This window comes from Salvelinus alpinus, chromosome 7, assembly GCF_045679555.1.
Source record: "Salvelinus alpinus chromosome 7, SLU_Salpinus.1, whole genome shotgun sequence".
NCBI lineage: Eukaryota > Metazoa > Chordata > Actinopteri > Salmoniformes > Salmonidae > Salvelinus > Salvelinus alpinus.
In genome coordinates this window covers 18,096,342-18,111,977 of record NC_092092.1, presented here as the reverse complement: position 1 = coordinate 18,111,977, position 15,636 = coordinate 18,096,342, and the positions used below count along the sequence as shown (strand labels likewise).

General features: G+C 44.9%; 1 protein-coding gene across 1 annotated transcript in view; it reads left to right on the top strand.

Moving 5' to 3' along the window:
• The window catches only part of wdr27 (WD repeat domain 27), a 274,954-nt gene that overhangs the window by 14,627 nt on the left and 244,691 nt on the right, over positions 1-15,636 (top strand). Inside the window, exons 12-13 of the mRNA XM_071409311.1 lie at positions 5,510-5,631; positions 6,725-6,798. Of these exons, the coding sequence (XP_071265412.1) occupies positions 5,510-5,631; positions 6,725-6,798 (196 nt within the window). The remainder of the gene's footprint in view (positions 1-5,509; positions 5,632-6,724; positions 6,799-15,636) is intronic.

The following is a 15,636-nucleotide window of genomic DNA, read 5'->3' as shown; positions in this document are numbered from 1 at the left end:
AACATACAGTGCATTTTTATTTAAATTATTTTTTGTATGGAGTAAAATGTCAAAATGAGCTTCCAAGAGGTGTGTAAAATACTCAGAGGTGTGGAAATTGGACAGAATGGTGGAGGAATACAACACACACGTCCTTTCATAAGATGGTGAGCAGTGTGTCTCACACCAGTGTGTCTCATACCAAAAGTATCAGGTATGACCCAGATGAAGACAATGTCAAATTAACAATGGTTTCATTTTATTTATTTTTATAACCTTTATTTAACTAGGCAAGTCAGTTAAGAACACATTTTTATTTACAATGACGGCCTAGAAACAGTGGGTTAACTGCCTTGTTCAGGGGCAGAATGGCAGATTTTTACCTTGTCAGCTCGGGGATTCGATCTATAAACCTTTCGGTTACTGGCCCAACGCTCTAACCACTAGGCTACCTGCCGCCCAAATAATCCAACAGGGGCAGGCAATAGATAATCCAACAGGGGCAGGCAATAGACAGGTCAAGGCAGGCAGGGGCAAAGGTAGCAGACGGCAGGCAGGGTCAGGGTAGGCAGAGGTCAGTAATCCAGAGTTGGGGCAAAGGTACAGGTCGGCAGGCAGGCTCAGGGGCAGGCAGAGTGGTCAAAACCAGGAGGGAGAGAAAAAGAGAGACTGAGAAAAGCAGGAGTTGAGACACAAAAACGCTGGTTGACAAACAAGACGAACTGGCAACAGACAAACAGAGAACACAGGTATAAATACACAGGAGATAATGGGGAAGATGGACGACACCTGGAGGGGGGTGGAGACAATCACAAAGACAGGTGAAACAGATCAGGGTGTGACAAAAAGATTGTCGCCTTTTTAGTGTGGATCCCAGGCTATACATCCCTGACTTGTTTGGAAATGTCCCTTCTCATACCACTTTGACTTGATTTACTACAAATATAGTAGGGATGTGACAAATATAAATCTTTTCTTAACATTTAAACTGCAGTTATTTTTTTATCTGTTTTCCGTTAAAGCGATAAGATTTAAAAAAAAAAAGAAAAAAAAAAAAAAAGAAAAAGAAAAGTGAATTCACAATACAGCTGCGTCGATGCCAGCAACAGTTTTGGTCTCACGGTACGTCCCTTTCAGATGGTTAAGCATTGCACCTGTACTACCATTACTGTACCTAAATTCCACTTCACAAAGTTTGCATTTCCTTTTCATTTAACTTCTTAAAGTATTGCCATACAGCACCTCGCTCCTGTCGCTTGCCTTTCTCTGTAATTTTTCCAACTGTTAACGACGATGACGTAGTGGTGAAGAATTGATTCCTCAACTCAAAAATACTGAATCTTAAGAGAATATTGACACTCAGAAATGGGAGTCAACTCTGGTGTCGACTCCCATTTCTGAGTGTCAATATTCTCTTAAGATTCAGTGGTTTTGGAATGAAGGATACTGATCAGTTGCCACACTTCCGAGAACACAAACACTCACATCTTTCTTTGAGAGCTAGCGAGGGATTGAAAAAGAGGGAGAGGCACAGTATAGGCAGGTCGGTCACCTGGCAGATAGTCGGAACTGTGCGCTAGGCCTTTCTATCTGCAATCAAATGCTGTATCTCACAATTTCTTGCCATGCAATGTCTCACAACTTCAGTAAAGCAGGACCTATCATCAATGAATAAGCTAGGATACTGAGATGAGCGCAATGCAACACTTCGCTCTCACACAGTCACACACAGTAGCTTGCAAACTATTATGGACTACAAAGGGAAGCACAGCCACGAGCTGCCCAGTGACACGAGCTTACCAGACGAGCTAAATAACTTCTATGTTTGCTTCGAAGCAAGCAACACTGAAGTGTGCATGAGAGCATCAGCTGTTCCGGACTACTGTGTGATTACGCTCTCCGTAGCCGATGTGAGTAAGACCTTTCAACAGGTCAACATTCACAAGGCTGCAGGGCCAGACGGATTACCAGGATGTTTACTCCGAGCATGCTCTGACCAATTGGCAAGTGTCTTCACTGACATTTTCAACCTGTCCCTGACCGAGTCTGTAATACCAACATGTTTCAAGCAGACCACCATAGTCCATGTGCATAAGAACACCAAGGTAACCTGCCTAAATGACTACCGACCCGTAGCACTCACGTCTGTAGCCATGAAGTCCTTTGAAAGGCTGGTCATGGCTCACATCAACACCATTATCCCAGAAACCCTAGACCCACTCCAATTTGCAAATGGCCCCAACAGATCCACAGATGATCTGTTGCCCTTTCCCACCTGGACAAAAGGATCACCTACGTGAGAATGCTATTTTTTTTTTTAAATATGTATTTCACCTTTATTTAACCAGGTAGGCTAGTTGAGAACAAGTTCTCATTTACAACTGCGACCTGGCCAAGATAAAGCAAAGCAGTGCGACACAAACAACAACACAGAGTTACACATGGAATAAACAAACGTACAGTCAATAATACAATAGAGAAAGTCTATATACAGTGTGTACAAATGAGGTAGGATAAGGGGGTGAGGCAATAAATAGGCCATAGTGGCGAAATTATTACAGTATGGCAAATTAAACACTGGGTTGATAGATGTGCAGAAGATGAGTGTGCAAGTCGCAATACTGGGGTGCAAAGGAGCAAAATAAATAACAATATGGTGATGAGGTAGTTGGATGGGCTATTTACAGATTGGCTATGTACAGGTGCAGTGATCTGTGAGCTGCTCTTGACAGCTGGTGCTTAAAGCTAGTGAGGGAGATATGAGTCTCCAGCTTCAGTGATTTTTGCAGTTCGTTCCAGTCATTGGCAGCAGAGAACTGGAAGGAAAGGCGGCCGAAGGAGGAATTGGCTTTGGGGGTGACCAGTGAAATATACCTGCTGGAGCGCGTGCTGCGGGTGGGTGCTGCTAGTGGGTGCTGCTATGGTGACCAGTGAGCTGAGATAAGGCGGGGCTTTACCTAGCAATGACTTATAGATGGCCTGGAGCCAGTGGGTTTGGCGACGGATATGAAGCGAGGGCCAGCCAACGAGAGCATACAGGTCGCAGTGGTGGGTAGTATATGGGGCTTTGGTGACAAAACGGATGGCACTGTGATAGACTGCATCCAATTTGCTGAGTAGAGTGTTGGAGGCTATTTTGTAAATGACATCGTCGAAGTCAAGGATCGGCAGGATAGTCAGTTTTACTAAGGTATGTTTGGCAGCATGAGTGAAGGATGCTTTGTTGTGAAATAGGAAGCCAATTCTGGATTTAATTTTGGATTGGAGATGCTTAATGCTATTCATTGACTACAGCTCAGCGTTCAACACCATAGTGCCCTCAAAGCTCATCACTAAGATAAGGACCCTGGGACTAAACATCTCCCTCTGCAACTGGATTCTGGTCTTCCTGATGGGCCGCCCCCAGGTGGTAAGTGTAGGTAACAACACATCTGCCACTGTGATCCTCAGCACAGGGGCCGCTCAGGGGTGTGTGCTCTATCCCCTCCTGTATTCCCTGTTCATCTATGATTGCATGGCCAAGCACAACTCCAACACCATCATTAAGTCTGCAGATGACACAACAGCCTGATCACAGACAAAAATGAGAGCCGATAGGGAGGTCAGAGACCTGACAGTGTGTTGCCAGGATAACGACCTCTCCCTCAACGTGATCAAGACAAACGAGATGATTGTGGACTATAGAAAAAGGAGTGCCGAGCACGCCCCCATTCTCATCGACGGGGCTGTTGTGGAGCAGGTTGAGAGCTTCAAGTTCCTTGGTGTCCACATCACCAATAAGCTATCATGGTCCAAACACACCACGACAGTCGTGAAGAGGGCACGACAACACCCATTCCCCCTCAGGAGACTGAAGAGATTTGGCATGGGTCCTCAGATCCTCAAAAAGTTCCACAGCTGCACCATCGAGAGCATCCTGACTGGTTACATCACCGCCTGGTATGGCAACTGCTTGGCCTCCGATCGCAAGGCACTACAGAGGGTAGTATGTACGGCCCAGTACGTCACTGGGGCCAAGCTTCCTGCCATCCAGGACCTCTATACCAGGCGGTGTCATAGGAAGGCCCATAAAATTGCTAAGGGCTCCAGCCACCCGAGTCATAGACTGTTCTCTCTGCTACCGCACGGCAAGCGGTACCGGAGCGCCAAGTCTAGGTCAAAAAGGCTTCTTAACAGGTTCTACCCCCAAGCCATAAGACTCGTGAACAGTTAATCAAATAGCTACCCGGACTATTTGCAGTGTCCCCACCCCACCCCCCATTTTTACACTGCAGCTACTCTCTGTTTATTGTCCATGCATAGTCACTTTACCTACATGTATAAATTACCTCGACTAACCGGTGCCCCCACATGTTGACTCTGTACCAGAACCCACTGTATATAGTCTCGCTGCTGTTATTTTATTGTTGCTCCTTAATTATTTGTTATATCAACAAACAAAAAAATCTTAAATCTGCATTGTTGGTTACGGGCTTGCTTGTAAGTAAGCATTTCACTGTAATTCCTGTTGTATTTGGCGCATGTGACAAATAACATTTGATTTGATTTGATTTTTATCTGCGCATGTGCACGTGGTAGACAGGGCACCAAAACAGCAGAGAAGTTGAGCTTCGTGCTTGAACGCTCTTAGTTGTTGTGGAAATTGACCCACTATGCTCTTTACTTTCTGCATCTACATGAAGGATTTTTCTTAACGTTAACACGGAACCCAAACCGCCTGCCGCGTGCGCCATCGTGCATCTTTTTTTTTTTTACCCCCACACCAAACACGATCACGACACGCAGGTTAAAATATCAAAACAAACTCTGAACCAATTACATTAATTTGGGGACAGGTCGAAAAGCATTAAACATTTATGGCAATTTAGCTAGCTAGCTTGCACTTGCTAGCTAATTTGTCCTATTTAGCTAGCTTGCTGTTGCTAGCTAATTTGTCCTGGGATATAAACATTGAGTTGTTATTTTACCTGAAATGCACAAGGTCCTCTATTCCCGAAAATGAATCCACACATAAAACAGTCAACCAAATCGTTTCTTTCTTGGCTTTTTCTTCTCTTGACTTTATATTGCGATTGGCAACTTTCATAAATTAGGTGCATTACCGCCACTAACCTCGTTCGTCTTTCAGTCACCCACGTGGGTATAACCAATGAGGAGATGGCACGTGGGTACCTGCTTCTATAAACCAATGAAGAGATAGGAAAGGCAGGACTTGCAGCGCGATCTGCGTCACAAATAGAACTGACTTCTATTTTAGCCCTTGGCAACGCAGATGCTCGCGAGCAGTGTGGTTGCGATAATTGAATAATATAGATTTCTAAATTTATTTTGCAACGCGAGTGGTGTGGTCAGCCTGTTAACGTTAAGGATCCTAATTTCGTTTAAGTGTTTAAACATTCACACCACTAATATATAGTACTTCTCATACAGTACATTTGTCAATGACCTATGCTCCTCACAGAGTAAAAGTGTTCAGTCACAGTACAGTACTGACATAATTTCATTTTCTCTCTCTCTCCCCCTCCTCCAGATGATCTTTGTGGTGACCTCTCTATTTGAGGCCCTGGTGTCTGTATTGGAGGTGAGACTGCTGGGGTCAGGGTCCGTGGACAACCTCTGTCAGCACCTGGAGGGGCTCTCCGTCATGCCCAGGTGTGTGTTTGTGTGTGTGTACCTCTGTTAACTTCTGGGGAAACCTTGTTTGGGGTGGAGGGTATATCTGTATAGTGGACACAGGGTTTGCACTAGGTGGTCCTTGAAAATAAATATTAGTGTGAAAAAGTACTTGGAAGTCCTTGAATTTGACTTGCCACTGTCTGTACAAACCCTGTGAACATCTCTAACAAATGAGAGTCTCTGTGCATCAAAGACCGTGTAATCTGTAATGAATAAAGTGTGAACTGTAAAGAATGTCTGAGCTCATGTTGGGCCAAGACTTTACAAAGAAAAATACGTAGTTAGACACTGTTGCACTTATGCCATACAATTAACAACCAAAGTTTTGACAGTAAACTGTCTTCAGCTTGACCTTACAGCACTGTGAAAAATAAGATGTACATTTCACAATTATGTAACCATGGTATGTATGGATGGTTTTGCAGGGTTAAACAGAAAGTTATACGGTTGGGCCCTGTACCCACATTGTTTCAAACCAATAACTTACATGCATGTGTGGTTCAAACCCCATTCACTAAACCGGTTGCTGCTTGAGGTGTGTTGGCACCATTAGATCAGTGTAATTGGACATGTTTACTCATAAAAGAGTAGCAGGATAGAGAAACAGCACTGAGGCTCGTTCTCCCTCTCACGCAGATGCATGCCAGGGCACCCGACTGGCACGCATTGTGTGAGTACGTGGGTAGGGGTACTTTACTTTACAGGGTCTCTCCATTGCCATCGTGTGTGTGTGTGTGTTCCTCTCATGCAGACGCATGCCAGGGCACCCGACTGGCACCACCCAGCCTGTGTGTGTGTTCCGGTACTTTACTTTACAGCTGACTGTGTGCCCCCCTACCCTCAACTTCCATCCCCTCCTGCTCTCTCTGCTATTACCATCTTAAAGACCTATTCTGAACCTTTTATACTGTGTCGTTTTGTGATGATTCAACAGTATCATACTGCTGAGAAAGTGGGTGGCGGGGGTTATTCATCCATAACCATCCATTGGAAAATGCAACACACACACAGCTTTTTTATTTCCAGTAGCTAAGGAGCAATTTAGTTTTTTCCCTCTTCCTCCTTTTAGTGCCCCTCTGATGCCTGAATCTCCTCTCAATGCTGAGTTGAAAAAGAAGGGTCCTAAACCTCCCACAAAAACAGGTCAGCAGCAAGTATCAACCGTCCTGACTTACCACACACACACACACACACACACACACACACACACACACACACACACACACACACACACACACACACACACACACACACACACACACACACACACACACACAAGCACCGGGCTTGCCCCTTCACACATAAACACACTAATGCACACAACCACATGTTATAGCCCACACAGTGTTACCCAAGAACCACTGTTGAATGAATGTGAGTTTGTGGTCCGGTGTTGGTCAGTTGGTAAGAGTGTAGTGCTAGCAACAGCTGGGTTTGTGGGTTTGGTTTCCATTGGGGTCACATATACTAAAATACATGTGTAAAATATGCACTCACTTGGATAAAAATGTCTACTAAATGGCATATAACAGTATTACTGTAGGCATATATATTATTAAAAGGATTTACCGGTCCGTTGTATGGTTTTCTTTTATGATTGGCATGTCCACTGCTTAGTTTGGCTACAGGTCACCTCCCTTAAACTATATCATGTTCCATAGGGGGATTCTACATCTATTATTACTAGAGATACTGTAACTTCTTCCCCTGGCTAATTGCAGCCGCATAGACTAGAGCTACTGATCATCATTATCTGAAAATATAGAGGGCAGGATGGAATTATTACATTATCTACCTCTGCATAACAGATGGGATGGTCAAACTTCTGGACAGACACGTTTTCTACCTCTGCATAACAGTGGATACCCATGAAGCATACATTATTAGATTCCTCTCAGTTCCTGTGTATTGCACATACAGAGTTTGCCTGACGACTCATCCTGAATTTAATTCCACTACTCTATTGGTTGCTGCACAGAAGAAACGTTAGTGGACGTGGTGTTTGGCTGGAGCAATGTGGATGGGTAGTCAGGCTAATACAGAATTGTACAAAAGGAATATATGTTGTGTGTTGACTGAAACTATTCTACCAGTGATGTAGATGCATTATTTTAGAAAAACTTTCCTCTCAGTTCCTCAGATTGCACACACAGAGTTGACTTCATTGATACCATTATCACTTATTATAGTTGGTAGCGACTCCTGTGTCGGGCCGGGCACAGTGCACGCTGACCAGGTCGCCAGGTGTACGCTGTTTCCTCCGACACATTGGTGTGGCTGGCTTCCGGGTTGGATGTGCATTGTGTCAAGAAGCAGTGCGGCTTGGTTGGGTTGTGCTTTGGAGGACGCATAGCTCTCGACCTTCGCCTCTCCCGAGTCCGTATGGGAGTTGCAGTGATGAGACAAGACTGTAACTACTACCAATTGGATACCACGAAATTGGGGAGAAAAAAGGGGTAAAATCATTTAATATATATTTTTTTAAATTACATCCCTGGAAAGAAAAACGTAAAAGCTGATGCTCTCTCCCGACAGTTTGACCTTCCGACCAGTAACTCAGACCCTACACCCATTCTTCCTTCCTCTTGCATTATGGGACCGGTACAGTGGGAGGTTCACTCTGCCATACAAGAAGCCCTAACCTCTGACCCGGCTCCTCCTGAGACACCAGTTGGGAAGAGTTACGTACCAGCAGCTGTTAGACCCCAACTGATGCAATAGTGTCACACGTCCTTGGGGTTAGGACATCCGGGCATTACACGAACCACCAAACCTCTATCCCGGAAGTTCTGGTGGTCCTCAATGGCATCCGACATAAGGGATTACGTACTCTCCTGTCCAGTCTGCGCCCAAACCAAAAGCCCTCGTCATCTCCCTTCGGGGAAGCTTCAACCTTTGCCAATCCCTCACAGACCTTGGTCCCACATACAGTGGGGAGAACAAGTATTTGATACACTGCCGATTTTGCAGGTTTTCCTACTTACAAAGCATGTAGAGGTCTGTAATTTTTATCATAGGTACACTTCAACTATGAGAGACGGAATCTAAAACAAAAATCCAGAAAATCACATTGTATGATTTTTAAGTAATTAATTTGCATTTTATTGCATGACATAAGTATTTGATACATCAGAAAAGCAGAACTTAATATTTGGTACAGAAACCTTTGTTTGCAATTACAGAGATCATACGTTTCCTGTAGTTCTTGACTAGGTTTGCACACACTGCAGCAGGGATTTTGGCCCACTCCTCCCTACAGATCTTCTCCAGATCCTTCAGGTTTCGTGGCTGTCGCTGGGCAATACGGACGTTCAGCTCCCTCCAAAGATTTTCTATTGGGTTCAGGTCTGGAGACTGGCTAGGCCACTCCAGGACCTTGAGATGCTTCTTACGGAGCCACTCCTTAGTTGCCATGGCTGTGTGCTTCGTGTCGTTGTCATGCTGGAAGACCCAGCCACGACCCATCTTCAATGCTCTTACTGAGGGAAGGAGGTTGTTGGCCAAGATCTCGCGATACATGGCCAAATCCATCCTCCCCTCAATACGGTGCAGTCGTCCTGTCCCCTTTGCAGAAAAGCATCCCCAAAGAATGATGTTTCCACCTCCATGCTTCACGGTTGGGATGGTGTTCTTGGGGTTGTACTCATACTTCTTCTTCCTCCAAACACGGTGAGTGGAGTTAGACCAAAAAGCTCTATTTTTGTCTCATCAGACCACATGACCTTCTCCCATTCCTCCTCTGGATCATCCAGATGGTCATTGGCAAACTTCAGACAGGCCTGGACATGCACTGGCTTAAGCAGGGGGACCTTGCGTGCGCTGCAGGATTTTAATCCATGACGGCGTAGTGTGTTACTAATGGTTTTCTTTGAGACTGTGGTCCCAGCTCTCTTCAGGTCATTGACCAGGTCCTGCCGTGTAGTTCTGGGCTGATCCCTCACCTTCCTCATGATCATTGATGCCCCACGAGGTGAAATCTTGCATGGAGCCCCAGACCGAGGGTGATTGACCGTCATCTTGAACTTCTTCCATTTTCTAATAATTGCGCCAACAGTTGTTTCCTTCTCACCAAGCTGCTTGCCTATTGTCCTGTAGCCCATCCCAGCCTTGTGCATGTCTACAATTTTATCCCTGATGTCCTTACACAGCTCTCTGGTGTTGGCCATTGTGGAGAGGTTGGAATCTGTTTGATTGTGTGTGGACAGGTGTCTTTTATACAGGTAACGAGTTCAAACAGGTGCAGTTAATACAGGTAATGAGTGGAGAACAGGAGGGCTTCTTAAAGAAAAACTAACAGGTCTGTGAGAGCCGGAATTCTTACTGGTTGGTAGGTGATCAAATACTTATGTCATGCAATAAAATGCAAATTAATTATTTAAAAATCATACAATGTGATTTTCTGGATTTTTGTTTTAGATTCCGTCTCTCACAGTTGAAGTGTACCTATGATAAAAATTACAGACCTCTACATGCTTTGTAAGTAGGAAAACCTGCAAAATCGGCAGTGTATCAAATACTTGTTCTCCCCCCTGTAGCTGTAGACTTCATCACAGACCTTCCTGAATCCTCTGGTAACACCCCCATCCTTGTCATGGTAGACTGTTTTTCAAAAATGTGTCGTCTGGTTCCTCTTCCTCATCTACCTAACGCCATGGAATTGGCGGAGTGTATGTTCCAGCAGGTGTTCCGTCTGTATGGGATTCCGGAGGACATCGTCTCTGACCGCAGGCCCCAGTTTGTCTCCCGGGGGTGGCAAGCCTTCTGTGACCGACTGGGGGTCGCCCTCAGCCTCTCCTCCAGGTACCACCCCCAGACCAACGGGCAGACGGAACGCTTGAACCAAGAAATAGGCAAGTACCTCCGCCAACAATGTTCTGCCTCTCCACACGACTGGCGTCGGTGTATGGCCTGGGCTGAATACGCTCAGAACTCACTCATGCACTCATCCCTCCACCTTACTCAGTTTCAGTGTGTCCTTGGTTACCAACCCCCCATGTTTCCCTGGGAGACGGAGCCTGGTACTGTTCCAGCTGTTGAACGACTGGTTTCGGCGTAGTGAGCGGGTATGGGAGACAGCTCACCGGCCTACGCCACTCTTTCACCCCGGACAGTGTGTGTGGCTCTCTACCAGAGACATCCGCCTTTACAGTTCACGTTCCGCCTCCCTGCAAAAAGTTCTGTCCTCGCTTCATTGGTCCCTTCAAGATAACCCATTGCATCAACCCTGTCACGTACCGCCTCCTGTTACCCCATCAGTATAAAATCTCCTCGTCCTTCCATGTGTCTCTGTTAAAACCAGTCACCTACAGTCCTCTTCATCCTCCAGTCTCAACCCGCAGTGCACCCCCAATGTTGGACGTCGGAGGGGAACCTGCCTACGCCAGAAGGGACATTCGTGATTCCAAACGCCTGAGAGGTTGCATCCACTACCTAGTGGACTGGGAAGGTTATGGGCCTGAAGACCCGAGTGCCCGACCAAAACATCCTCGACCCAGAGATGATTCAGGCATTTCACCATTACCGTCCAGATCGTCCCGCTCCCCGACCTCGGGTTCGACCCCCAAACAGACCCACTGGACATCAGCATCGACGCAGAACGTTGTGTCAGTCCACGACCTCGTCGAACCAGCCTGCCGGACCTCGCCCCCGAGGTAGGCGTCCACCTCTGCTCCCCCGCCTGCCCCTTCCACCCTCCGGTACCGTTGGGTCGTCAGGAGCCTGCCTGGTGGTGGGGGGTGGGGTGGGGGGGGGGAGGCACTGTAAGGTTTTGCTTTTCTTTTCTTAGTCAACCTTGTGTTCTTTTTCTTTGCTGAGAGTCGGGAAGCAAGTTCAGGGAGTGAGTGTTTTAATAATGAAATAAAACAATAAACACATAACACAAACAACGCACCGACATAAAAAGTCAATACCACCTGAGGAAAGAACCAAGGGGAGTGACAGATATAGAGAAGATAATCAAGGAGGTGATGGAGTCCAGGTGAGTGTCATGAGGCGAAGTTGCGTGGGACGATGGTGACAGGTGTGCGGGATAATCAGCAGCCTGATGACCTAGAGGCCGGAGAGGGAGTATCGTGACAAAAAATGTACGCATTTGTCTGTAAGTTGCTTTGAATAAAAGTGTCTGCTAAATGGAATTTGATATTATTATTATTATATTAAAAGCCTATAGTACTGTAGATGGATAGGTACTAGACTCTCTAGACCTCGTGTCAAACTCATTCCACGGAGGGCAGAGTCTCTGCAGGTTTTCGCTCCTCCTTTGTACTTGATTGATGAATTATGGTCACTAATTAGTATAGATCTCCCTTCACCTGGTTGTCTAGGTCTTAACTGAAAGGAAAAACCAAAACCTGCAGATACTAGGCCCTCCATGGAATGAGTTTGACACCCCTGTCACCCATGCTCTAAACAGACAGGGTTGCCTCCCACAATGTAATCAATAGTTGGTGAGGTCGTGTCTTGTTCAGTAGATACAGTGAGGTCGTGTCTTGTTCAGTAGATAACGTGAGGCCGTGTCTTGTTCAGTAGATAACGTGAGGTCATGTCTTGTTCAGTAGATAAAGTGAGGCCGTGCCTTGTTCAGTAGATACAGTGAGGTCATGTCTTGTTCAGTAGGTCTTGTTCAGTAGAGAAAGTGAGGCCGTGTCTTGTTCAGTAGATAACGTGAGGCCGTGTCTTGTTCAGTAGATAACGTGAGGCCGTGTCTTGTTCAGTAGATACAGTGAGGCCATGTCTTGTTCAGTAGATACAGTGAGGCCATGTCTTGTTCAGTAGATAAAGTGAGGCCATGTCTTGTTCAGTAGATGAAGTGAGGCCATGTCTTGTTAAGTGAGGCCATGTCTTGTTCAGTAGATACAGTGAGGTCATGTCTTGTTCAGTAGGTCTTGTTCAGTAGAGAAACTGAGGCCGTGTCTTGTTCAGTAGATAAAGTGAGGCCATGTCTTGTTCAGTAGATACAGTGAGGTCATGTCTTGTTCAGTAGGTCTTGTTCAGTAGATAAAGTGAGGTCTTGTCTTGTTCAGTAGATAAAGTAAGGCCATGTCTTGTTCAGTAGTTAGTGAGACCGTGTCTTGTTCAGTAGATAAAGTGAGGCCATGTCTTGTTCAGTAGATAAAGTGAGGCCATGTCTTGTTCAGTAGATACAGTGAGGTCATGTCTTGTTCAGTAGGTCTTGTTCAGTAGATAAAGTGAGGTCTTGTCTTGTTCAGTAGATAAAGTAAGGCCATGTCTTGTTCAGTAGTTAAAGTGAGACCGTGTCTTGTTCAGTAGTTAAAGTGAGGCCGTGTCTTGTTCAGTAGTTAGTGAGACCGTGTCTTGTTCAGTAGATAAAGTGAGGTCTTGTCTTGTTCAGTAGATAAAGTGAGGCCATGTCTTGTTCAGTAGATAAAGTGAGGCCATGTCTTGTTCAGTAGGTCTTGTCCAGTAGATAAAGTGAGGCCATGTCTTGTTCAGTAGATAAAGTGAGGCCATGTCTTGTTCAGTAGATAAAGTGAGGTCATGTCTTGTTCGGTAGATAAAGTGAGGTCATGTTTTGTTCAGTAGATACAGTGAGGTCATGTCTTGTTCAGTAGATAAAGTGAGGCTATGTCTTGTTCAGTAGATAGTGAGGCCATGTCTTGTTCAGTAGATACAGTGAGGCCATGTTCACTAGATACAGTGAGGCCATGTCTTGTTCAGTAGATACAGTGAGGTCATGTCTTGTTTAGTAGATGAAGGGAGGTCATGTCTTGTTCAGTAGATAAAGGGAGGTCATGTCTTGTTCAGTAGTTAAAGTGAGGCCATGTCTTGTTCAGTAGGTCTTGTTCAGTAGATAAAGGGAGGTCGTGTCTTGTTCAGTAGTTAAAGTGAGGCCATGTCTTGTTCAGTAGGTCTTGTTCAGTAGATAAAGGGAGGTCATGTCTTGTTCAGTAGATAAAGGGAGGTCATGTCTTGTTCAGTAGATAAAGCGAAGCCTTGTCTTGTTCAGTAGGTCTTGTTCAGTAGATAAAGTGAGATCATGTCTTGTTCAGTAGATAAAGTGAGGCCATGTCTTGTTCAGTAGATAAAGTGAGGCCATGTCTTGTTCAGTAGATAAAGTGAGGTCATGTCTTGTTCAGTAGATACAGTGAGGTCATGTCTTGTTCAGTAGATAAAGTGAGGTCATGTCTTGTTCAGTAGATAAAGTGAGGTCATGTCTTGTTCAGTAGATAAAGTGAGGCCATGTCTTGTTCAGTAGATAAAGTGAGGTCATGTCTTGTACGGTAGATAAAGTGAGGTCATGTTTTGTTCAGTAGATACAGTGAGGTCATGTCTTGTTCAGTAGATAAAGTGAGGCTATGTCTTGTTCAGTAGATAGTGAGGCCATGTCTTGTTCAGTAGATACAGTGAGGCCATGTTTTGTTCACTAGATACAGTGAGGCCATGTCTTGTTCAGTAGATACAGTGAGGTCATGTCTTGTTCAGTAGATAAAGGGAGGTCATGTCTTGTTCAGTAGTTAAAGTGAAGCCATGTCTTGTTCAGTAGGTCTTGTTCAGTAGATAAAGGGAGGTCATGTCTTGTTCAGTAGATAAAGTGAAGCCATGTCTTGTTCAGTAGGTCTTGTTCAGTAGATAAAGGGAGGTCATGTCTTGTTCAGTAGATAAAGGGAGGTCATGTCTTGTTCAGTAGATAAAGTGAAGCCATGTCTTGTTCAGTAGGTCTTGTTCAGTAGATAAAGTGAGATCATGTCTTGTTCAGTAGATAAAGTGAGGCCATGTCTTGTTCAGTAGATAAAGTGAGGTCATGTCTTGTTCAGTAGATAAAGTGAGGTCATGACTTGTTCAGTAGATAAAGTGAGGTCATGTCTTGTTCAGTAGATAAAGTGAGGTCATGTCTTGTTCAGTAGATAAAGTGAGGTCATGTCTTGTTCAGTAGATAAAGTGAGGCCATGTCTTGTTCAGTAGATAAAGTGAGGCCATGTCTTGTTCAGTAGATAAAGTGAGGTCATGTCTTGTTCAGTAGATAAAGTGAGGTCATGACTTGTTCAGTAGATAAAGTGAGGTCGTGTCTTGTTCAGTAGATAACGTGAGGCCGTGTCTTGTTCAGTAGATACAGTGAGGCCATGTCTTGTTCAGTAGATAACGTGAGGCCGTGTCTTGTTCAGTAGATACAGTGAGGCCATGTCTTGTTCAGTAGATACAGTGAGGCCATGTCTTGTTCAGTAGATAAAGTGAGGCCATGTCTTGTTCAGTAGATGAAGTGAGGCCATGTCTTGTTAAGTGAGGCCATGTCTTGTTCAGTAGATACAGTGAGGTCATGTCTTGTTCAGTAGGTCTTGTTCAGTAGAGAAACTGAGGCCGTGTCTTGTTCAGTAGATAAAGTGAGGCCATGTCTTGTTCAGTAGATACAGTGAGGTCATGTCTTGTTCAGTAGGTCTTGTTCAGTAGAGAAAGTGAAGCCGTGTCTTGTTCAGTAGATACAGTGAGGCCATGTCTTGTTCAGTAGGTCTTGTTCAGTAGATAAAGTGAGGCCATGTCTTGTTCAGTAGATACAGGGAGGTCATGTCTTGTTCAGTAGATACAGTGAGGTCATGTCTTGTTCAGTAGGTCTTGTTCAGTAGATAAAGTGAGGTCTTGTCTTGTTCAGTAGATAAAGTAAGGCCATGTCTTGTTCAGTAGTTAGTGAGACCGTGTCTTGTTCAGTAGATAAAGTGAGGTCTTGTCTTGTTCAGTAGATAAAGTGAGGCCATGTCTTGTTCAGTAGGTCTTGTCCAGTAGATAAAGTGAGACCATGTCTTGTTCAGTAGATAAAGTGAGGCCATGTCTTGTTCAGTAGATAAAGTGAGGTCATGTCTTGTTCGGTAGATAAAGTGAGGTCATGTTTTGTTCAGTAGATACAGTGAGGTCATGTCTTGTTCAGTAGATAAAGTGAGGCTATGTCTTGTTCAGTAGATGAAGTGAGGCCATGTCTTGTTAAGTGAGGCCATGTCTTGTTCAGTAGATACAGTGAGTTCATGTCTTGTT